This window comes from Tripterygium wilfordii, chromosome 21 (genome assembly GCF_013401445.1).
Source record: "Tripterygium wilfordii isolate XIE 37 chromosome 21, ASM1340144v1, whole genome shotgun sequence".
Taxonomy (NCBI): domain Eukaryota; kingdom Viridiplantae; phylum Streptophyta; class Magnoliopsida; order Celastrales; family Celastraceae; genus Tripterygium; species Tripterygium wilfordii.
The window spans coordinates 3,966,064-3,991,630 of record NC_052252.1 but is presented as its reverse complement, the minus strand read 5'-3'; the positions used below and the strand labels follow the sequence as shown (position 1 = coordinate 3,991,630).

General features: G+C 35.1%; 3 protein-coding genes across 3 annotated transcripts; 2 read left to right on the top strand and 1 right to left on the bottom strand.

Moving 5' to 3' along the window:
• The first annotated feature begins 3,408 nt into the window (after positions 1-3,408).
• Positions 3,409-5,283, top strand: LOC119988458 (CBS domain-containing protein CBSX5-like). The gene is made up of 2 exons (XM_038833503.1): positions 3,409-3,811; positions 4,210-5,283. Exons 1-2 carry the CDS (start codon positions 3,477-3,479, stop codon positions 5,030-5,032), a joined length of 1,158 nt encoding a protein of 385 aa, XP_038689431.1. The 5' UTR covers positions 3,409-3,476; the 3' UTR covers positions 5,033-5,283.
• A 4,924-nt stretch (positions 5,284-10,207) lies between these two features.
• On the top strand, positions 10,208-19,377 carry LOC119990128 (MLO-like protein 14). Its single transcript, XM_038835975.1, has 15 exons — positions 10,208-11,345; positions 12,385-12,442; positions 12,576-12,811; positions 13,092-13,208; positions 14,048-14,108; positions 14,757-14,851; positions 15,364-15,438; positions 16,516-16,601; positions 17,238-17,287; positions 17,605-17,645; positions 17,897-18,067; positions 18,196-18,231; positions 18,351-18,418; positions 18,505-18,565; positions 18,758-19,377. Exons 1-15 carry the CDS (start codon positions 11,220-11,222, stop codon positions 19,178-19,180), a joined length of 1,704 nt encoding a protein of 567 aa, XP_038691903.1. The 5' UTR covers positions 10,208-11,219; the 3' UTR covers positions 19,181-19,377.
• A 928-nt stretch (positions 19,378-20,305) lies between these two features.
• LOC119988316 (vicilin-like seed storage protein At2g18540) lies at positions 20,306-25,033 on the bottom strand. The gene is made up of 8 exons (XM_038833303.1): positions 24,438-25,033; positions 23,367-23,412; positions 23,102-23,151; positions 22,900-22,941; positions 22,375-22,488; positions 20,899-20,977; positions 20,736-20,807; positions 20,306-20,645 (listed from the first exon to the last, which is right to left on the bottom strand). Exons 1-8 carry the CDS (start codon positions 24,983-24,985, stop codon positions 20,598-20,600), a joined length of 999 nt encoding a protein of 332 aa, XP_038689231.1. The 5' UTR covers positions 24,986-25,033; the 3' UTR covers positions 20,306-20,597.
• Positions 25,034-25,567: the final 534 nt, after the last annotated feature.

Genomic DNA, 25,567 nt, shown 5'->3' with positions numbered 1-25,567 from the left:
GATCATACCCTAAACAGAGGAGATAGATCGGTGGAGAAGGAAACACATGAAAGAGGTGAAAATAGTATTAGGACTCTTGACGATCATAATTTGAGGTGGATACTTCAAATAAGTTTCGTTTTAAAACATTCAATTTTTAAAGAATCATGCTGATAGAAATGTTGGCGTTGATATATATATATATATATATATATATATACATATTTATATATATATAATTTTGTATTCCAATTTGATAAAAACAGGCGTAAACGATTCTCCAAACACACTTTACCAAATGAGAACTTAACTATTTAAGTAATTAAAGCGAACTCTAAGTATGATTGAGATGCAAATGCACCCCCTGTTAATGATTATACAATAGAGGGTGTCTTGTAATTGGTCCGAACCACGAAGGGTATACTAGTCATGTCATTGTATTATTAAGGAATTATCAATGTGAATGGGAACTGACAAAAGGACGGCGGATAAGATAAGCACGCGCTCCTTTCACCCACCATAAATTTTGTTGTCGTTTTGCTCTTTATGTGGGACCCACCTATCGCTTTCGTACTTATTCGTCACATGGTCTCGTGAGGTACGTACGGGCTTTTGACAGTTCATCCATCGCTGGATCCTATAAAATCTCCCAGTCCTCGTCGTTGAAATTTGAATCCGACATCTACCTCTTCAATTATTTTTGTCGGAACCTTCTGGATTCTTTTTTTCTTTTTTTTTTAAATCCCAAGTGGATTAAAACTTAAAAAGCTAATTAAAATAATTAGTGTAGAGTATTAGTTTTTCAATGAAATTGATTACTCGTTTTTTGGCAAACTCAAGTGACAATAATAACTAACAACTTGTCATTTATATTAATTAATATTGCCCAATTGCATATTTCTATGATAAAGTTTTGTGTTTCTAATTTTACGTGATCCACCCTCCACATGCATGATTATAATTTAATTATATGCACAATTGGGAAAATTATTTTTTTTTTGAAAGATTCTTAATGTTTCCACATGCTCCTCGAGGGTACTGAATAAATATGTTAAAATATTTAATTTGAGGATTATTCAGGTAAAAGGTCACGGTTCAGTTGACTGTATATTATTCTAAGCTTTTATTTTATTTTCTTAATTTTATATTTAACTTCTCTTGTAAGCATATATTAATCTTTCATGCGCTAGAAAACAAAAGGAAAATACACATCAACTTGTATTTACTTTTTCAAAGAGGGACCAAATTCAAATTTGCTACTTCAATCAAAATTCAAATCCGGCATGATTTGATTCGGTGGTGGATGCGCAATTTTCAACATAAAAGGACAGACGAATCTTTCGCTTAATGGGCTTTCCATGTTTTATTTCATACATACATGATAAGCAATGTAAAATATCATAGTGAGTGTCATGGGACGCAATCATGTGGATTCGAAAGTTCTGAGTTTAATTTTTTATCGAGAGCAATATCTTTGTGATCACGCGTTGTGCTTTGATTCAACTTATCATGTCGTCAAGTGAGAAACCTTTGTGTGAAAGTCCTGACAGTTTGAGTTTAGACGTATATCGGATATCCAAAGAACAAACTATATATATTGTCGTTCTCGGTTACAAAAAGTTTCTTTCCTATTAATAAGAAAAATGTGTCTCAAGTTCTATAAAAAAAAATACCAAATTAATTCACAAAATAATAACATGTACGTGCATGTAGTATTTATTCACCCACATTAACAAAACATTTATCATCTAAATTAGTTGGTATTTGGTAACTTAGGTATTGAATTTCTCAAACTAAAGAGGTTATGGGTTTGAGTGGGGAGATGAAATATTTTTTTCAAATAAATTCGTGAGGAGAAGGGTAGAAACGCCCATAGACATACCCAGAGCAAACGATGTCTTGAATGCAAAAATTGCATCCACATGCATCTATGTGTGTATTCATCCAGATTTTACGAGATCATTACATGCATCAGCCACCAACACCAGCCAAAAAAAACAATTGGAGAAAATTTTTGGAGTAGATCTTGTCTTGTATATGATACATGCATGTGAGGTGATATGCTATCAACTCTCATCATATATATTGTGCATATATAATAATTTGTTTAATGGTACAAATTATGACTCCAAGCATGTGGGAATATTCGTACGAACCATGACTTATATAAGTGAGGTTATGCTTATATATCAGTAATTGGCCTTTTATATTTGGGACTTTGAGAGACTAAAGAATATTATCTTCTTCTTTCTCTCTCTTTTGTTTGTTAAATTTGACTCTCACTAGCTACTTTCCTCATCCATTCTTGGAAGGATATGTATATATGTATGTATTCATTTTTTAAAAAATAAAAATATTAATTTGATTCATGTTTAATTAGTTTTAGCTAGCTATGTGATGACTTTGTTCTTTAATAATTATTGAGCATTTTTTTGATTAATGAAATATTGTAGCACATTTGGTGGGAGTTCATTTGGTTCATTCGTTTTCGTTTTAGTGGAATTGAGGATCAACACGAAAAATTAAATTGAAGACTTTTTTTTCTCCGAATTAATTCCTTTAAACTAATTTAGATGCCAATTATTGGTAATAATATACAGGTTTAAATTTCAAAAATATAAATTAAAATTAAAGTTCACACACACACACACACACAATATATATAATGAGAGGATGAATAGGTGTAGCATCGGTGATTTGCTTTGGGTAGTAAAGAGAGAAATAAGTGAGGCAGAATGTTGATTTGGGGTTAACGTGTGAAGCGTGATTTTTGTTGACTGAATATAGTCCGTTGATGAGATCCAAGTCATAAATAGAGTCTGTATTAACTATTAAGGGTACGTATAAGAGAAAAATCCTATATATGTGTGTGACATGAATGAGAGACAAATTTATGTTTTAAAAAATAATATGTCTGTAAACTCGAATTCATCTCTAAACCCTAAATCCTTAACGTACACTTATCGTTAAGGCTCATATTGGAAGCTCGTTTTGATTCATCATTAGGATTACGATCGAGTTGGCTGAGGATAAATATTTTCTTATTTTCTTATTCAAATAATCGCATACATCATTTGACATCATATTATGATTTTTCAAGTGTTCACACTCTCGAGTCTTACTTGTCACATTAAAATCTACACTTCGTATAGTATTTGATGAGAACAAGAAAATTTAGGTTGTGTTTGTTTAGTTGTTTTTTCATGTGTTTTCTATTTTTTATTTTTTAAAAAAAGAAAATACTTCTGAAAATGTGTTTGGAATATAGGAAACACACGGAAATAGAAAATGCTGAAAATTAAAAACTACTGGAAAAATAAAAAAAAATTGACAAAAGTCGTTTTCTATCAAATTGTAAAATGTACAGAGTACCGTACCCCTTTATCTCTCTATAAATCTCTCTCCCCTACCACTCTCAATCTCACACCGCCACACCACTACCACTACCACCTAAGCCACCACCGCGTTCTGGGTATTGTTTAAAGTTTAAGTCTTGCATGGCAGAGAGATTGCTATCACATGTGGTGTCTGACCTCTGTCTGGGAAAACCCTCACTGAGGTCCCTCTCTGTTACTGCCACCGTCGCCGACGCCTTATCGGCTCTCAAGAGCTCCGAAGAAAGCTTCATCAGCGTCTGGAGTTGCAGTCACGGTGGTGGATTGAATGAAAAAGATGAGTGTCAATGTGTTGGCAAGATTTGTATGGTTGATGTGATTTGTTATTTGTCACAAGAAGAGAACTTGCCGTCTCCTTCTCTGGCCCTCAAATCGCCTCTCTCTGTTCTCCTGCCTGAAGCTCCTGGACTTGTCATGCACATAGAACCCTCTTCAAGGTATTGTAAATTGCTTCAAATCTTGAAAGTTTTAGTGCTTATTCACTTGTGGGGTTTTTGAGATTTTAAAGATCTTTTGAGATTTGGGTTTTGTTTATGCTATCATTTTGATTGATTCAGTGTTGGGTTTAGTACATATGATTCTTTCAGTTTTTGCCTCAAAATGAGAATTGGGTTCTGTTTATACAATCAATTAGCTTGATTAAATGTTGGGTTTGATTCAGTTTTAGCTTAGTTGAAGCAATTGATTTTGGCTTAAAATGAAAGTTCTTTGAGATTTGGTGTTCATCATTTGTGGGTTTGCATTGATTCTTTCAATTTTTGCTTTAATTTGAGATTTGGGTTCTGTTTATACCATCAGTTCATTTGATTCAATGTTGGGATTGATTCATTTTCAGCTTATTAGAAGCAATTGATTTGATCCTCAAAGGAGCTCAAAACCTGGTAGTACCAATCAAGACCAGAAGAAGAGTTAACCACCAACAGAAGCTCTTACAGACCATCCATGGAGGCCGCGAATACTGCTGGCTAACACAAGAAGACATGATGCGGTTCCTCTTAAGCTCAATTGGTCTCTTCTCCCCAATCCATGCACTTTCAATTGAGTCACTCAATATTATCAGCAATGACGTTATAACAATCGACTACCACTCCCCTGCCTCACAAGCAATTGGACCCATCTCTCGTTCATTGTCAAACCAAACATCTGTCGCAGTAATCGACCCTGAAGGGATCCTAATCGGCGAGATCTCTCCGTCCACGCTCGCCTGCTGCGACGAGACAGTGGCAGCTGCATTGACAACACTGTCTATAGGAGACTTAATGGCCTACATTGACTGTGGTGGACCTCCAGATGACCTTGTGAAGCTAGTGAAGGAAAAGATGAAGAAGAGGGGTTTGGAGAGAATGCTTGAAGAATTCTCAATAACCCCATCTTCCCCAAACTCACCATTATCATCTTCTGATGAAGAATCGACCAATGGTGGAGTGATTAGGTCAGGGAAGTACAGTAGATCTTTGAGTTACTCAGCAAGAATGGTTAGAAGAGCAGAAGCAATAGTTTGCAACCCAAGAAGCTCACTTGTGGCAGTGATGATTCAAGCAATTGCACATAGAGTGAACTATGTTTGGGTTATTGAAGATGATTGTAGTTTGGTTGGTATTGTTACATTCTGTGACATGTTGAAGGTTTTCAGACAAGAATTAGAGTCCATGGCCTAATAAAGGTGAGAGCTTTGTAGCATAATTTTGTAAGATTAAAGGGAAGTTTGTGAATAATGAATATGGAGGAGTTTCAAGTTTGGGTCTTTTGATGGGGTATTATTTGTAATTTTTGTGTACTTTTTTAAAAGAAAAAAAAAACTTGTTTAATGATGAGAACAAAAAAAAGCTATGATGTTCTCTTTCATGTCTGTTTGTACTCCATTTTGTTGTAATGTTGGGTTTTAATTCTGATTTTGTTTCAAGATTTATGATTTTTTCCAAAAATTTTAAAATTTTGTGGGTTCACCTTGTATTGTTTTCATGGTGACAGCTCATGAGTGTGGGGGATTCAATTCAAGAAAGATCTGATATTTTCAATTTTTTTATATGTGATTTTGCATTCTGGTTTGATTCATGTGCCAATTTTCATTAATTTAAGGAGCTACCCTACCTCACATTTAAAATTGTCATTTTAGCTATGATTATAATTTATATATTACAATTTTGGTAGGTTCTTTAAAGTAGAGGCCGTGGGCTTTTTATTTGGACCGCAAGTCCACATAGATTCCGGGTAATGACAGGGCCTATATTTTATTCTCAGCTATGGACTCATCACCTTGGCCCAATCACGGAGTGGCTCGTCTTCTTATAGCGATTTTCCAAGTTGTGGATCAACGTTCTGTCATGAGCGCTGACCCGCTAACCGAATATGGACCTACCTGATACGGGTTTTGGCCTGTTGTGTCTTCTTTTCTTTGTCTGCAACTATCTAACTCCATAATTATGTAAGTCACCACCTTTTCAAATTTTTCAGTGCCAAGTTTTGGATCAACTGATGGAAAAGACACACCGGTTCATGCGTTGTTGGAAAGACCTCTGTAGGCGAGTTGTGACAGCAATTAGCTAGACTGCAGTCCTGAACCTGTGGATTGTGCTGGTTAACCTAAGTTGCTTGGCCTGCAACTCCAAGTCAAGATTGCTTATGTGTGCCAGCAGGTGAATATACGATTGAATCTAGTCAAGCTGCAGCTTAGGTTTGTGGGCTCAGTTGCAACATGTGATGTACCCTTGACTTGGTGTGAATCACAGATTCTTATGATATATATACAGTTGCTAGTCAATGTTGGGTTGTTCAGTCAGTGAGGCAGTGACCTCATACCTGCTAAAGCTGAAGCTGGAGGGCATTCATTGCATTGATTAGTCCCATATGCATTCAATAGATTCCGGTGTTTCATAAAAATTGAGTTTCTCACTAAAAACAAATGAAAAGGACTTGGTCTTTGCATGTCTGTTGTGGTGTTCTTATCATTATCTTTAACAAGCTGATTATTATACATCGAGTCCCTCTTGAACCCAATAGTAGTTAAAGAACTATCGTGCACAAGATTATCGCAGTGGACAAAGTCGGAGGCATAGATGATGTACACAATACCTTACTCTCAAATTATAATAGCTGGAAAGATTGTTTTCAAGCTAGGTTTGGTGTTAGATTTACTCGTTATGTTCTCGTCAACTCAAAAGCCCAAGAAAATGAAGGTATAACCTCTCTTTAGGCAATAATTAATCCACCAAGTGCACGTTGTGGGATCACACCTACGTAAATTTGGTTGGGCCTTTGTTGAATAAACCACTAACCTGCAGCCAAAATTGATGTTTGGGGCCCAGGGCCACAAGGATACCAAATTTCAATTTTTTTACGGCCAACATTAATCTAGCAACCCAAAATTAGTTCAACCCAAAAATAAGCTCAAAAAATTCAGTATCGTCATACTTTTGTGAATTTTCTTTTGACAATAGGTCATCACTATATCGTATTGGTTTGGACACTAGAATTAACTAGGACATGCCATGTTTGATGACATACAAGCTTCACATATATCTAACAAATCAAAGTTTAAAGGAAAAAAAAGCTACATTTTCTTGGTCTTTGGTGTTATATTTATGATTGAATTTCTTTTTTAAACATGTCAAGCACACAGTGATTTCATATAGGAATTCAGATAGAAATCAAATCCACAACCTCCTAAAAAGCTCCCCTAATTCCTAACCGTTCATGGCAATCAAAGCATATAGCCACTATTAATAAACAATAAAATCATTCAGATCTATCCATACATTTAAATTTTCTTTGATTTGGTGGGTGAGCACATGATTTTGGTTATCAAATTCAACAACCATATTAAATTAGCGATGGCAAAATATGACTTCATTAGAAGAAAAAAAGGGAGATATAAATTATGTTGCTGTAAATCATATTTAGGCCGTTTAATGTAAATTTTAAGCTAACATAATTACTCCACCAAACGGAGATTATAGTAACTTATAAGCTAACTTAAAATTTTGTAATTACCAAACATCTAACAATTTATTTTATAGCTTATAATAACTTCCACGAACTTTAGAAACATTATATCAATATTTTTTTAATGTCGACTAGTAATCATGAGTTTTTGACCCATATAAATTATGGATACTTGAATCTACTTATGTCCTCGAAATGAAAAAAAAAAAAAGAAGATTAATCTTCAACCAATTCGTGGCGGTGGTTATATTTTTGGTGTATGTGTCTTAAAGTGAGAAGGCAACTTTGCTTACGTTGTTGCATGGCTGTTTCAGTACTAGTGGGTTGATCCTGATATACAAATTGATGGGTACTAAAGTCTCGTTTTTTTTTTCAAAAGTGAAATCAATTCCCAATTCCCTTTGTGTTTTCTTGTACGTGACAGACTGGTTATTTATGACTTCCATTTGATTTGATGATCATGACATTTCAATACCCACCATAAAAACTGGCGCAGATTACACCAATCTCATCCATCATTTTCGATCACCACAGATATTTTCTCCCTTGATTTATAATTGTCAAAATATGATTTTTCATTCACAAAAAAATATTTATTTTTTTACTTTTTTTTATTTGCATCATATATATCATTTGATATACTTAATATATGTGATGCTAACTAAGCCAGCTAGCTGTTGAATCTAATCACATGTCTAGCAACCTAGCTAACAAATTGCACTACAATTAGGAGGAGGCTTTAATGAAGGGAATTAGCTAATATAGGAACTCACATTTGCGTTATTTTTATAGTCGATAACGACACCATGCAAATTTATCTCTTGTACATCCAATATAATCTAAACTCAGGGCTATCAAACTCATGTGCATAAAAATTTTCACTCGACCACACGGTAAACTGGGCTAAAATCCAATGTATGACCACAAAGGTATTGAGTATTGTTTCTAGTGAGAATCAAACTCATAACCTTTCGAGTCCATACGATTTGCGATTTAATCTCATAGAGATTCAACATTAGACTATCAACTGCATTATTCTATTTATAAACCCACAAATCAATGGACCTAGAAAAGTGGTATTTCTTGAACAAGTAGACGCAGGAGATCGAAGTGAAAAGTGTATGAAAATCCATCAATAATATTTAATTATTCCCCCATTATTTTAATGCGGATATTGTTTATTCATCCTTTGACGGTGGAAATGCTTTTTGAAAAAACAAAGAAAGATAAAAGATCCAAGGGAAAAAAACATTTTGCATGTATGTATGTATGTACGTATTGTATATGGTCCAGTGTGGGATTATAATTAATATATAGAATTACTTCATAATAAAGTTTGAAAGCTACTAGTTAGACGATCCGAATTGATAGCCTCCTGGAATTTCTTTTGTGGAAATCTATTGATAATGATGGTTCACATTTTCATTGTTGGTGGATGGTGTTCGTAGCTCACATGAAATCGGGCCTAATCTTTCTTTTTTATTTATTTTTTTTTAAAGAAATGGGGAATGAAATTTGAACCCTGATCATTAGGGTGTTACACATTATTTTTACCACTTCAACTGATGGCTCGGTGTGTAAATTGGGGCCTAATCTGTTTCATAGAAAGAAACTATTTTTGGTTTTATTTATTATATTTGGTATTATAACATTTGAAAAGTCCAACCATGTGTGTTTAATAATTTAGTTTTAATATATATAATTCGCTGTAACTCTGCATGCATATTGGCCTATTTGGGTTCTGGACTTCCTTGTAGCCCCACAATTAGCGGCGACTTGTGGGGAATAGAATAAATAAATGTTTGAAGACCAAAACACTACACTAACTGGGTGTTTGGGTATCATATAAATTTGTCATTTGAATATTCAATATGTGTTTAAACTTGGATTCCTCAAGCTCGAGTGTAAGGGTATTGCGTTTTGAACATTCAATATTTGTTTAAACTCGAATCGTCAAATTCACGCGTAAAGATATTGCGTTTAGTGATAATCGAACTCAAGAGTTTTTTAGTGCATACAATTTGATTTCAGATAGATTCACCAACTAACCAACTAGGGTATCACAAAGTGGTTGAGTCCTCAACTTTAGACAACTAAAACGTTTCAAACTTTTTGGTAAACAATTTTTATAAGCCTTTACGTTGGTCTCTAACATAAATGCTTTGTGACAATCAAACAACTATTTTTAGGTACCTATTGTAAGAGAATTATGGAGCAATATTATGCTTCTTTTGAAATGCTCTTTTTGTAGACAATTTTCATAGCATTTTCCATTTCCCCCCACATTGTCCTTGTTCTTTTAGTGTTATCCCCCTAATACCCTCAAATCAATATTGAACTACCAAAAATGCCCTCATCTTTTTTCCTCTCTCGTTGACGGGCTTCCGATAGCTCTTCATCGTCGTCGAAAAGTCGTCGCCATCAACAGCAGTACTGGGCCTAATGGAAGAGATAAGGACAATAATGGTTACACCAGGGGTGGACGAGTTGATCGTTGCATTCGGGATATTGATTTTTACTTCATCGAATTTTAGTCGCAACAATTGTAGATTTTGGTTTTTGGGTTGTGAAAGAAGGAGAGGGATAGCGGGGAAGGAGAGAACATATTTTTATTTAAAAATAAAATGATAATATATTAATTACTTAACAATTTAAATATGTATAATTATATTAATTATTTATAAATTATTGTAATTTATTTGACTATTTTTCATCAATTATATCTAAAATATATAATATCTCCACACATAATTTTCCATCAAATATTACATAACATATATGTTATCAATAAAAATTAACAAAATACTAATAATATATTTGCTACTATTATTGTTTGTTCAGAATTTCTACCACTACCGTATAGTCTATGGCTGTATACTCTGTTTGCCAAACTTGGACTATATATAACCGACTTTCTTGTCTGAATGAATAAAATTAATTCATGGGCTGCCATTTGTTTGTTCATAAGAGAGAGGAGAGACACTGAGATCTCTCCTGCTGAAGGTTCTTTCTTTCTTCTTTTTTTGTCTCCAAGTGTTGTGGTGTCTACAATATTGGGTTTCCTGAAACCCCAGTAGTACCCAGTAGTTCAATCAACGTTGTTGTAAGATACCAAGAATTTGGGGCGGATTTTTGTGTTGAAAGGGAGAGCTAATCTTGGCTTCTCGAAGATTTGAGTGGGTTTTGAGGAAGAAAGACGGGACATTTTTACGTGGGTAGATGTTGTAGTTTGAAATACTGGTTCAGGACTTTTGCGAGAGTGAGAGGCAGTTGAGCGGTTATTGCTATCAACGAGGACTCATTTCTGCATTTTTGTGAGTTCTGAGTTCTTTCAAGAGGGGTTGGTGTTTTTTGTGATTGCAAATCCACTTTCACAACATTGAGGGAACGCCATCTCCGTTGGGAGTTTCTTTGCGGTTCTTCAAGTGCGGAAGAGTAATTTTTTTTCTTGTAATAAAAGAAGTTTGAGGTTATTGCTTTACCATTTGACATTGTTGTAGTAGTCAGTTGGTACTATTCAGTTCGCCTGCAAAAGGGGTCTTGGATCTTTCATTTTCTTCATTGGGGATGGACTGCAGTTTCTTGGACCTATTCTTTCCCTCATTTTGGTAAATTTGGTTATGAGGATATAAGTTGAGGGTACCCATCTTTTGTATCTACCTCTTGTGTACTAGTCTGGATGTAGCTTGTAGAGTTTAGTATGCTTGGTGTTCATATTCTGTAGAAGCAGTTTAATGTAATAGTTGTGATCTGTGATTCTGTTATATGGGTTCCGTTGTATGATTAAGAAAACAAGGCTCCTCTGTCAGTGCTTGTATGAAGATATTTGCTGCTCTAAGAGCGTGATTGTGGGGCGGATCGTGGATTGATAAGTTATATAATTAGGGTCTTGGATTGCTTAGAATGGCAGAAGATTCGAAAGAAATGCGATCGTTGGCCTTAACTCCAACGTGGTCTGTTGCTACAGTATTAACAATCTTCGTAGCTGTTTCTTTGATTGTGGAGCGCTTAATTCACCGCCTGAGTAATGTAAGTGGCATCTGGTATTTGCTTATTTTAATAGTTGTGATCCCTGATGTCTTTCTATCATGTGACTGCTGTTTTAGTTTAAATACTAAGAATGTTATGAGAAAGGCTTTAAGTACTCAAATTAAGCTATTGAAAATTTGGTCGGATATTTGCCCAAGGCACTAGATGAGTGGTCAGAAGGTAATTCAATGAGGATCTATGGGCCTTTGACTTTCATTCATGATTTTGTGGATCAAATCAGGGAGAAAAACCGGCACAGTATTTTATGTTATATTTTACGAAGGTATTAAGGTTTTGATGAAGTCTTCAAGCTTATATTGTTAGTCTCAACACCATTTTAATTAATTTTTCTTTGTGAATTTTACAGAGTAATGATGTTTGCATTTTTTGAACTATTGTAAACCTTGTTCGGAGTTCTTGTGTATGACAAATAGTTGAAAATAGAACATGGCTCTCAGTACTGAAACTCAATACAAGATCACACTTCAAGTTTATTTGTCACACAAATAGTTTAATCAGGAATTATTTTTTATGAAGTACCAAAATCGTATTTGCCTTGATGTATATATTCATAGTTTACATTGAAACCTTATTGAAGCTTAATTATTGTACCTGTGGTATGTTTTACTCCAGAGCACAACCTAGATAAATGCATATGACACGACTCATTTCGATTTACATCTCTACATTTGGTTTAGATAGTTAAAGAAATTATCCCTTGAAGTTCCCTTTTGCTATGAATGTGTCTGAAGATTTCTAACCTAAATGGTAACTAGGCCTAAATTGGCATCTTTGCCCACACACTCTAGATTGCATTTTGTATCTTCTTTGGTGTAATCCTTACCATATTTGGTGACAAGGAAAATATTCTTTACAAACTTTCAGAAGCAGTCTTAGATCATAGGTATTAGGAGACCAATCGAAGTACACTAAATGCTGATGCCTATTATTCAGCCTAAATTTGATATCTTTTGCTGCAATAAGAATTTTGGTATGTCTTTGTCCACTCTTATATGGACTTGTTCTACCTTTGGTTCAGTGGTTGCAGAGAACAAATAGAAAACCTCTGCTTGCAGCTGTGGAGAAGATGAAAGAAGGTATATTAACTAATGCAACTTCTTGAAGTACACTAAGATTTGTCTCTGATGGTTTAGAGAGAAATGTTCATATGCGTAGTGTTCATCTTCAGTATAATCTTAAGCTCTTCTTTGCTGTATTTTTTGTTTTCAGAGTTGATGCTTCTAGGATTCATATCACTCCTTCTAACAGCTACCTCAAGCACAATAGCAAATATTTGTATTTCATCAAAGTTATACGACGGCAAATTTGCTCCATGCACCAGATCTGAGATTGACGAAGAAACAGGAAAAAATGTTTCTGAGGGCCGTAAACTGCTAATGCTTTCTGCTCTTCCAAACTCACTTCGAAGAACGTTGAATAGCATGGATGAAAATACCTGCAAAGAGGCACGTCACTTGAATAAAATGTTCTAGTTTTCCAGTTTCAATTTTTGTCGACTTTTTCTGCAATATTCTAGGATTCCATTATCAATTTTTGTCGACCTTTTCTGCTAGAGGAAAATTTCCAAAGTATTTTATTAGGATTATTTTATTGCCATTTAATGTTTTTACTGATGTAGAATATATGGACATTTCTTAACGTTTACTTTTAAAATATTCTGATATTAATTCTGTCTGCTTACATCTCTAATATGTGGGTTGTTCTAAAATTTCTTCTGTTGTGCAGGGGCACGAGCCATTTGTTTCATATGAAGGTCTCGAGCAGTTGCACCGCTTCATTTTTGTCATGGCGATCACACATGTATCTTACAGTTGCTTAACAATGTTGCTTGCAATTGTGAAGGTTAGATATTTTGCAGCATAATTTTCTATATCTAGCTAAAGCATTGCATCTATGAATGCCAATTTTGTGGTTCTCTAGTTCTTTGAACTTTCTGCTTCTCGTGGACATATTGATTCTTTGTTCAAAGTGTCATTTTCTTATTATAATGGATTATTTTTCTAATTCCATTTTGGATGGTGTAATGGAATAAATAAAAATGATGCTTCATCTAAGTATAGTATTTGGCATGGGCTTGCTTTGTTTACGGATACATGCTTTGTTATGTTTTTCCTTATGTATATTATGTAAGCATCGGCAAGGTAATGCTTAAGGATACACCTGAATTAGAGCTTGAATCCTTGGTGGTCATATGGATGATATTTAGTAAATAAACTAAAATACTACAAGGGAAAATTATCTTTTTCTATGTAAAGAAAGGTCATAATCCATTGTGGTTAAGCTCCTTGATGTGAAACAAAATAGGATTCTTGCTGTGGTGGACCCAATTAACTGCAAGTTGAACTAGCTCTTTGAAATGATCCGTTTCTGCTGGTTATAGAGCTAACACTACTTTGCTTTGATTATTTGGTGGTAGGGAGGCTTTCTATGTTTCTTGATCATATATTTTCTCCTTATGTATGTTGTGAACTGAGAAACTTGATGCACTTTTTCAGTATCTTCAATTGAAACCATTCATTTTTTGCCAAAATTTTCTTGAAGATGGAACTCTTTTTATCTTACCTTTCATTAATTTTGAATTGTAGATGTTACTTCTCCCTTGCAAACAAGAAACTAGAAGTCTAGATCTCCATTTTTTAGTTGCTTCTGGCTACCAAATTAATAAGTAATTGTTTCACCAGATCCACAGTTGGAGACAATGGGAGGATGAGGCTCATATGGACTATCATGACTCATTAACAGGTAAGCTTTTATCTTGGTTTGGATATTAATTCTATATATTTTTTCCACTGCAATATTACCTTCTGTTTTATATGTGTAAGTTTCAATACAGTATATATCCAGCTTTACTGACTTAGTTACAGTTTTGTTTAAAAGTTGACTGGAGACCTGAGTTTCCTGTGACTATGGAGGGTTCCACAACAACTTGTCCAACTTCAGAAATATTTTAAGATATATCAGGATTTACATCAAGACGTCAGTTTCGTTTTTTTTTTTCCTGCACTGTTTTTGTTGCAGCTCTTTTTGTAACCTCAAAACTTTTCTTTCTTGTTTTATTATGATTTTTTTGCTTGAAAAGAGAGAGACTGGATATGTGCTGAGAAATTGCAGTGGTAATCAATAATCAATATATGAACGTTCTTGGTCAATGAACACTATAGTGAATCAGTGATTATTGAATACTATATGCTTATAGATTTGTCACTTCATGCAACTTTTCTTAGCCACAATTTTTAAACTTTTGTATATGTTTTGATCATACGATGTGATCATTGAACACTATAGCCAGAGAAGTACTTTAACTTCTTAATCATTTCAAGGTAAATATTATATATCCCTACTACAAGGTATTACAACAGAATTCACAAGTTTACAATTTCGTTGTAACAGAAATTGCACGAGTGAAGACGATGCGGAGACAAACAACCTTTGTCAGACATCACACATCAAATCCTTTGACCAGGAATAGCTTTCTTATTTGGGTGGTGGGTTCAGAGTTTCTTTCTAGTTTAATTACATTCTGCTATTTAAATTCTTTTTTTTTTTTTTAACGAAAGGACAAGTTTTGGCACAATGTTATAGTTGCTTCATTGCAACTTAAGGCATTATAAGTTCTCTACACTTAAACACCCTTATAACAAAACATGCTTCAAACACTATTTGTTATCATATGATTAATTTAAGTACGAAACTACTTATATAACAAAAGTATATTTGTTATCATGGTCTTTTCTTAAATCAATCCTTTGCTTCAGTTGAAGTTGAAGACATGACATAAGGATAACCCCCCACCCACCACTCCCTGCAGTTTTTTCTATTATTTGCATTTTGCACAATGCAAGTTCCTCTGCTTTGCCGTTACAATTGTATTCAAAATCTTTCTTATTTTTGGTATCTATTGTTGAATTTTCTGTGCAACTTTTAGTCATGCTTTAAAGCATCTAAATGGTGAATGGTGACCATTTGTTTTCTACTTTCTGGTTTTGCAAACTCGCAGACATGCTTCTTCCGCCAATTTGGTAGCTCAGTTGTTCGCACCGATTACCTTACACTCCGCAAGGGCTTCATCATGGTATGCTGTGCTCTCATATATTAGCTGCTGAATGTTTCTTGTTCAATAAATTATTTTTAGGAAAGGTTTTGGATAATTTGCTGATATACTCTAATTAAAGATAAAAAAAAAAAACGAATAGGCTTATGCTCTGTTGTAAGGATTTGTATTGGTCAACCAGAGCAGAATAATTGAAGAAAAGCTCTCATAAAAAAAGCTGTAAAAACTTATCTTAGACACTTGGCAACAGTTTGGCTTGCTTTCTCTAACTCTGGTCGAGGGAATGAAATTGGCTACCTTTAAAAGGCCCTCGTAAGACAGAAATGATAGAAGTTACATTGGTTGCACAGGGTTACTTCAGGCTGTGTTAATTAGCCACTATTTATGTCGAAGTGGTAGTTCTAAATAATGCTGAACCTTGAATTGGTACCCATTCTTCTTTTCATTTGCAACATGGTGCTTTGTTTGAAGGTTAAAGATGTAAATTCCACAGTGAAAGAGAATATATGTGGAAATCGTTCAATTCATTGCTCTTAATGAAAGAACGTATAGCAAGCCTTAGTGAGGTTAAGCCAATGAAACCTATGCAATCAAGATTGAAAAGTGCATGCATATGCAATGAAAAATACACCTTATAATGATCAACAATGACTGTCATTTTGAGTTCTTGACCATGTTGTGTTGTAGCTGGCCACACTGTGTCGGGATCTCTGCAAAATTGAGAATAGCTATTCAAATTGATTGTCATCTTAAAGAGTCACCTAGGTGGCTGTAATAGCTATTCTTTACTGAATTTTCAAATTATTGAAGTGAAATTTTTTATTATTTTGTATTTGTATTAGTCACCAACAGCTCGAGAATTGTTTTAGGTCTTATTAAACACCTTGAGGATTAAATGCTATTGAAATAGACACCTATTATGCCATACCAATGTGTGTTGTTGGTGCAAAAGAGAAGAAATGGTATTGGAATATGTGACTCTGCTTCTGTGACCACCTTTTATATGTTTGAATTGTTTGACATTGATAGCTTTTTGATGTTAATTTGCAAAGAAATTTTAGTGATATTAATGCTTACCTTAATTTCTTGTTCATGCAGAATCACCACCTCCCTTCGAAATATGATTTTCACAGCTACATGATTCGCTCTATGGAAGAAGAATTTCGAAGGATTGTTGGTGTGAGGTGAGGATATGTAATGCGTTTTATTTATTTTTGTCATCAGAACATAAAAATCAGAACTTGAATTGTCAAATCTTTGGTCATGTATAAACCTTCGCTTCTGCTAGTTGACTACAGAGTTGGTTTGGTTTCGAAAACTTCTTAGTTTTTCATTTTACTGAAAACAAATGTGGCTTATAAAACTAAAAATTTTCTCCATTTTGTCTTAATTACTAATGAACATACAAATTTTTATTTATTTATTTAGTTTTGATTTCAATTATTTTCCTTCCGTGTTCCTCTTTTTAGCAAAAAACTTTCAAAATATGAAAAATTCATTTATATTCTTCCAGAACACTTGATCTCGTTTTTCCTTGTAAAATCACCATCATTATCAAAGCCTTATGTTAAACAATAGGTTATTAGTGTTGTCAATTTATAAATCTGTGGCACAATTCTCTTCTGTCTGCCTAGACTATTCATTGCATGCAAACTGTCTGAAGCTACAAGTTCTCCTCTTGTCATACGCACATACAAATATATATTTTCTCCTCCTAGGGCGTGAGAGCTATACTAGATATAGTTGTCCATCGTGAATCATGATTGCAATCCATTGAGAATGCTTAAGCTCAAATGCTTGTTTTTCTCATTCTCTTGCAGTGCTCCACTATGGGGATTTGTTGTTGCTTTCATGTTGTTTAATATTAAAGGTATGCCCCTTTCTTTTTCCTCTCATAGGTGAACTTTATGGCAGGTTATGTGCAAAATGAGGTTAAAACTTCTTGCTTTACATTTGCATCAAAAAGTGTATAAATAAAGAACTTGTTACTTTATCGAATGCTTGGGCAAACAGTCGAGGACTTCGTGATTGAACTTTTGGAAAATTGCTTATGACATGCCGTGGAACAATGAAACAAATGGTTGAGCATTCGTAACTAATGGAGATAATAGTTCCCATCTACATTTCAGGCTCTTAAGTTTAAACTCATTATGCTAATTATCATTTTGTTATTTCGCCTTATTACAGGGTCTAATCTCTATTTCTGGATAGCGATCATCCCTATCACTGTAAGCAATCAATATGTTCAGTTTCAGTTTACCAGTCACCTGTATGCTGAGCAAGTTCTCATTTCTTCTGTCAGCATGATATGCATTAATTGAATGGCCCAACATATAAACACTTGAAAAAATTGGCTGTTGAATTAGTAGAGTATTAAATCAGGGTGATTCCTGGAGGACCATTCCTTTATCTGATGCTTCATTAGAAGAGCTCATGTTGTTTATGCTATGTTATTCTGACGTCTTTTGCTCATATGCAGCTTGTTCTTCTGGTGGGAGCAAAGCTACAGCATATCATTGCAACCTTGGCACTGGAGAATGCTGGCATAACTGGATATTTTGCAGGTACAAAGCTGAGGCCTCGAGACGAGCTTTTCTGGTTCAAGAAGCCAGAACTGTTGTTGTCTTTGATTCACTTTGTTCTGTTCCAGGTGGAAATCTTTTCACAATTCAGTCACTAAATGTTACTAGAAATGTTGCTATATCCTTCATCCCCTGGAAATTGGTGACCTAAAGTCAGTCGGTCTGATTCGTGCCTCTTTGATTTTTCCCTTTGCAGAACGCATTTGAGTTGGCTTCATTTTTTTGGTTCTGGGTACCTCCTCTGTGACTGAATAATTTTAATATCAGAAGAAGCGATTTTTCTTCACTATTATTGGCAGAGGGCGTCGGATATTCAGTTCCAACTAACCTCTCTTTTTTGCTAAATCACAGTGGCAGTTTGGCTATAATTCATGCTTTATTAGGAACCATTTACTCGTATATGTACGGCTTGTTTTTGGGTATGTATAAGGTTTTAGCTTGTTGTAATTCTATGGAAGGTATATTTTCTCCTCTGACCCTTAACTTATTTTTCGTTTTTTGGTAGTTTTGCAGGACAGTTCCTCTGCAGCTACAGCACGTTGCCACTGTATGCACTAGTCACTCAGGTATTATAATCAATCCGGAATTCATCATCTTAATTTTTTAAGAGCTACCATCTGGACAATATGGTAAACAAGGGATTTATTTTTTCCTTTTCTTGATTGGAGAGCAAGGGATTATGTACACATGCTTAGTATTTAGTGAACACAAGTTCGTTTATTGAGTACCATTCTCATCACCCCACCAAATTATTTCAGATGGGAACAAACTATAAGGCAGCATTAATTCCGCAAAGGATAAGGGAAACAATTCATGGATGGGGCAAGGCAGCTAGAAGAAAGAGAAGACATGGATTTTGGGTTGATGACTCAACAACCGTACGCACAGACACCAGCACAGTGTTGTCACTTGAGGAAGATGATCGTCAGTTGACAGATATTCCTGATGATGGTGCTACTACATTAAATGAAATTGAGTTGCAGCCACACTCCATTAGCATAAATGTACCTTCCCCGGTTGCTAACGAAACTTCAAGCCGAGTTGGAACACCTCTCCTACGACCCTCTGCCTCCGTTTCTTCATCAACACCGTATAATCTTCACACCGAAGGCATTGCACCGTATAATCTTCATATTGAAGGCATTGCACGATCTTCTTCTCTGCCGGCCAGAGGAGAGTGAAGCAAATGTGAACGACGGCCAAAATGATTCAACGATGCACATTTTGCTTCGTCGTTGTTACATACAACAATATAGGGAGACAATTTCTGTTTAGCATAGCATATTTATAGATCCACATGACAGATTAAGTCAGATAGAATACTCAGTTTGTAAGTTGTAGAATGGACAAAGGAATCAGTTTATGAATTATGTTGTTGAGATCTATTGGAGAGAGTGAGCTTTTATTCAACTATCTTTAGGAGCTCTTATTGGAAGGACAAACTATTCTGCTCTCATTGTGGTATGACTTTTCACACATTGCTCGTGCTTGGAATGTATTTTATTTATGGGGTGGTTGGTTTGTATCCTTAGCATTTGTTTATTGTAAATTAAAATTTGACTGAAAAAAACTGAAACCCTAATATAGATGATTTGTGTGCATCCATAATTCTGTCTATGGTTGCAACTAGTCTCTCAATCCTAGGTCCGAAACATCTCGCCAATACTTTAGGCGGATTAAATAAAGGTACATTATACATTGAGGTGTTCTATGTGATTATTGAGTAAGTCTCTGCATCTCATTTTGGTCGTTTAGGGTTTCGATGAGAAGTGGTGGAGCATATTGAGCTGTGCCTTGGTGCTCTTCAGAGTCCTGGCAGAATGAAAGGATGATTTGTATCAATTGACATCTCCACCACCCCAAAGAAGAGAGTGGCAACAACATATCCAAGAACCCAACAAACCCAGCAAACTCATTCGACTTTGCTAGGTCGGTGCATTCTATCAATGATAATTTGCATTTTCCAATGCATTGCTTTGTGTTAAAAGCTAAAACATTCATCCCCTTTTATGTAGCACCAAATTGAATTTCATGCAACTGAGTCTGAAGTTAATGAAATGAAAGCATACCAACACCGGAACACAGTGGTGAGGAGATCTTGGGTTATGAGCAGATCTGTATTTGTGAGTATCCAACATGAGGAATATTGCACCTCTCAGATTTATGTCTACTTTGGTCTTTTAATTATTTTCCATAACGTAATAGCTTTAAAGGTTATTTGCTCTCAATGAAGAAAGTCTTAGGCATTGTACGAATGGCACTGTAGACATAGCTGTTGTCCATTCGTTGTTACAATCCAACCAACATAGTCAGAAAAATCCTAGGGCACTCTTCATAAAACCAAGATAACATAAGACGTACAAAAATGTGTTATACAATATCATGCATATAGAATATCCAGATGCATTAATGAAGATCATTCTCAAATTATAAGCATAGACCGTAACTGATTCGACACACTGTTGAATTGATGATTACGATTTGCACGTTTCCGGTGGGAAGCTTTATGTAAATTAAGTACTCTGGAAAAGATGGATTCAACAAAAGGGTAGACTATGGTGTGACCCAGCTGAATTCCCCCTCTTGTAGCTACCGAAGCTACATGGCCACGTCTGGGTCCAACCTCCTCTGGATCGCAGCTGCAGCCTAAGAAATGAAAATTTGGAAATATGTCAACAATTATGGGAATGTGATATGAAAATCTGCTGCAGAGATAAAGAAACTTGTTATCCTTACCTCGAAGTTTCCAAGCTTGTATTGATAAGCCATCTCTTCCTTGAGTTGAGCTTGCTCCTTCATTGCTTGTGCCTAATAATTCAGAGATTTACGGATGTAAGGAAGCAATACCAGGTTTTGATTGATAGATAATAAAGTATCATATTCATAAACCGAAGCTAACCATTCCACCCTGCATAGAGCGCTTCAATTCTTCAACCTGCTGTTCCTTCTGCTTTTCACGTTCTTTCAACAATTCTAACCTGAAACAGCAGATTAATTTGTTGACTAGGCTCAGTGATTGTAACAGCCAATCCTGGATAGAAAATCTGAAGACAATTAAACCATCCTAGGCACACTTTATATGTTTAAACCAAATCCTTACATTAACAGCAACAATGGACATAAAATGCTGCATTTATGCAGTAGTCAGTAAAGTAGGTAACTATCTGCACAAGTCCAAATCCTATCTAAACTTAATTTTTAGTCTTTGTTGTCAAGCATGAGATGCTTCGGAATCATTTGGAATGGGAAAACATAACAAGCACCCAAAACAAAAAGGAGAACAAGAGAAAGGAACAAAAACCCAAGATAGCCCTGGCAATCAGGCAAAATATTTCAGACCCCCATTCAATAATGAAACCCATGTCGGGAGAGAGAGGGGCATTCTTCAATGAAATCAACTTCTAAGATACAAACCTTAACCATTAAAAAAAGACGTATACTTTCCAAGGCAATAAAAAATCAAAGTAATTACACATACATATGAGACTTCAAACCTTCGGATACTGCCTCTTCTTAGTCGGGCAAACATGAAGATCCATTTCAAATTAATATATATATATATATATATAATTTACAATGCTTTCCGTCAAAAAAAAATTAGTTCCAACACTATTCTACAACATATTCCATTTCAGGAGCACCAACAGCAAGACCATTAAAAATAATTACAATAACTAGCTATATCAGTTGTTCACTAGCTCGATTTAGGTGAAAATTTTAACTGTGAACTCAGCTACAACGCAGAAAATCCGAGGTGAAGTACCAACATTATACTTTGGTTCAGTACTTCAGTTTGTATTGGAAGATGTCAAAAAAAAAAAAATTCCTGTCTTCTTTGGCTTTCGTCAGTTTCATAAAGTTAAAGCAATTACAAAATTATGTATTCAAAATGTACAAAAATAGGTCTTAACAATTTCAACATTGGTTTTGTGGAAAAAAATCTTCTTTGCACAAGAAAATCCAGGCTATATTAGTATTTTAAATAGTCAGGTGAGGTTAAGGGCTTAAGGCTGATCAAGTCATGCAATCAGAATGACCAAAATAATGTTTGTCATATTTATTTTCCCCTCTTATCGCTTCAATCAAAGAAAAGAAATCATTTTCCCCTGTTGGAATATTTTAGGTAAATTCAGTATCATTTGAGTTGTTGGATTTCTTCTCAACAGAACTCTTTCTACAAGAGTAAGAATCATAGAGAATCATCCATGTGAGCCAAATTCAAACAGGAAATAAGTGAAGCTAAGAGCATCAACTTGAAGAAGGTTAAAGCACTGTCTTTTGGAACCATAGACTAACATAGAATATGATTGTAGTTGGTTGAGGGGCTACTTGTCGTTGCAACCAGTATTTACAGATAAGAAGCACTAAAACATACCGGCGCTGTTCTTCATCATCAAATATAGTACGTTCTGTCTCTACAGATTTCTTGGGACCCTTCTTAATTTCCTTTTCCAATTTATGTCTGAAATGTGCATCAAGATTATAATATCTGCAAGAAGAAAACATTGATGATATTTTCACTTATTGGCATAACATCACATGCACCAAGTCATATCAGATCTCTTTGTACATCACAAGATCAGCTGAAGAAAATGCATTGACTTAAGATACCCGGAAATAAGTAACTTTTTCCCCAGAAAATACAAGTAATTTCACTCCTAAACTTAATCAATACATCAACAGAAGAATTTAGATATTAAATCAAAATTTCCACAAGCACTTTGGGCCCACATATTGTAAAACTAACATAATCCACCAGAAAATTATGACATAGATTAACCTGAATGGCATAATCTTACATGCTCTCACAAAGAAGATAGCTAACACTCATGATTAAAAGAAAGTGCAAAACAGCTCTTTACAACAGATGAGTAGTGCATAAGAGAAGCAAAGGCCTTACTTTTTAGAAGGAAAGGTGGCTGTATTGTGGTCCTCCATGAAACTGTACAATTGATAACATTAGACAATGAGATATTGCTTAACCAAGAAGTAAGATAGTTGATAATATGGTAGAAAATTGTTAAGTTAGCATCTTATAACAGTATTCCATGAAAATAAGCTGCGAAGAGATAGCTCCACAATCAATAAGCTTATTTACTTACTCTTTGAACATCTGTTTCTCTTCCCAATTAGCCAGATTCTCCAGGTTCACCTGTAACAAAACAAATAAACAATAATGTAACCAAATGCTCTGTAATGTTTAGTGTATACTCAGAACTTCATTGTATTGTCATGACAAAAATTTTCACATAAAATTCTGATGTATTATTGTGCAATAGCGTAAAACACTAGATCAGGTTTACTGAATGGCACTTTTATTATTTTGTTTGGTAAAAAACATGCAATAAAATAAGTAAAATATATTACCTGTTTCACTTCAGCTAACCATGCAGTAAACTCTGGTCGTTTATTCCTGTTAGAAGATACAAATTATCAAATTTTGTAAGGACAATAATGGAACCTTAAATGAAAGTAACCATGAATTCACAGAAAATATACATATAAAGGGTCAGAGGCCAAAAAATTATTTGCGCTCATAAACTACTAGCAATTCAAATATGATATTGCCATAGATATAGGCACTTAAAGTTGTAAGTGTAAAAGCTAACGATCAGATAAAAAATTGTCTTGAGCCCCTTTTGCTTCTGTATTTCAGTCTAGCCTCTTTACTATAGTAGACGTTAAAAATTCAACTCATTGGACTAAAACTAAAGAAAAGCATAAATAGGAAAATTCGATTATCAAGAAAATTTCACTTTTCTGGACTTTTGCAGTCATGGCTCTGCATTACATGAGTTTTAATAAACATTTTAACATTAAACCTGAAGTGAAAAATGCTGCAAGTATTTATGTTTTATAATCCAATCGATATAGCATAGCAAAAGTAGCACGCAAACTTTTTAAAGGTTTAAATTACAACAGAAAGTTAAAGGGTTTAAATAATAACGCAAGTAAAATTTACGTATTATGGAACAAAAAAGAGATATTAAAGGAGATTGTAATGTAGTACAGAAAACCAAAGAATCATTACATTATTTAACTCACCAATCACTGCAAGATTACAAAAGAAACGTCGCACTCTTACTATGTTAATTTAACACAAGGAAGCATAAACAATTTCATTTCCTGTTCCCATACTTCCTCAGCAACCACACAAAAAATCTGCCCCAATTTACAGAAAAAAAAAGGTAAAACTAAATCAAACAAACACGATTCGAGCCATAGTTAGCTATTAGACTCTTCCAACAATCACAATGCAAAGCTAATCAATTTCACAACTTCCCTCCTACGAACACAATTCAGAAAAACAGAATACGAAACGAAACAAAAAAGCACAGTCTTCCCAGCAAATCAAACACAAGCTCAACTTCAAAAAACAACGGAATAAAACCAGTGATTAAATAAAGGAAAGGAAAGATGAAGCAGAAGAAGCATTACCACATGTCAGTTTCTCTAATGATCCCATACTTCCCCCAAGAATTAGTGACTGCACCTTTCTTCCCTCTTTCTTCCTTCTTCTTCCTCTCCTTCTTTTTCCTCTTCTCTTTCTCTCGCTTCCTCTTCTCTTCCTTCCTCTTCTTCTTCTCCTTTTCCCTCTTCCTTCTTTTCCTCTCCCGCTCTTCTTCCCTCTCTCTCCTCCTCTTTCTCTCCCTCCTCTTCCTCCTCCTCCTCTCCTCTTCGTCTTCACTCTCACTCATACTCTCCTCAGAACTCGAACCCGAATCAGAATACTCCGACTCGTCAGAATCCGACTCCGAGTCCGAATCGGAATATTCGTCACTGCTGTACCGACTTCGCGACTTCTTTGCTTTCTCCGATCTTTTGGGCTTTCTATCGGTTTCCGAGTCCGATCCTCGGCCTACATCGGACTCCGGAGTCGATTTACTCCTCGGTTTCCTTTCTTCTTTCACCTTATCCCCTTCTTCCACCTCCTCATGTTTTCGTCGTTTCTCAGAGAGAGGGGTGCCGTTTCGATCCTTTCCCATTTTTTGAGCTACCTCTGGAGTTTCTAGCTCTGTGTTGTTTGTTCAGTTATCAGCAAGTTTGGTGGTGGATTTAGCCGTTTATATAGAATTGGGCTTCACTAGCGGGGAAGCCCATTTTCAAGACCACATAGGCCCAACCAATTATAAATCTGTTTAGGCCCAGTTTCAAAAAGAGCACGGCCCAGTTCGCAAAAGCAACATTTTCATGCAAATGTTGATTGGTCCTCTTTTCTGCAAAATAGACATATAGGGTGTTAGGGACACACTGCCAACGCAACACTTTTGCTCGAAGACATTGCGTTCAAATAAATAAGTGTTTGGCAAAGCGGTGCATTACAACAATGTGTTCGAAGCTAAAATTACAAGGAGCTATTTTCACTCCCGACACAATATGGTTGACAGCATTTTCAATGTCAAAACATGATTTTTATTTTTATTTTTCACGTGATTAAATTTCTTTTGAAAGCCGTATCATTGATTCGGATCATGTTTGTGCATGAAGGGTTCCCCAGTCCATTGCCTCTTTTATTCTAGTTGATTGTATTCCTGTTTAATCAATTTATTATTTCTTTTATAATTTTA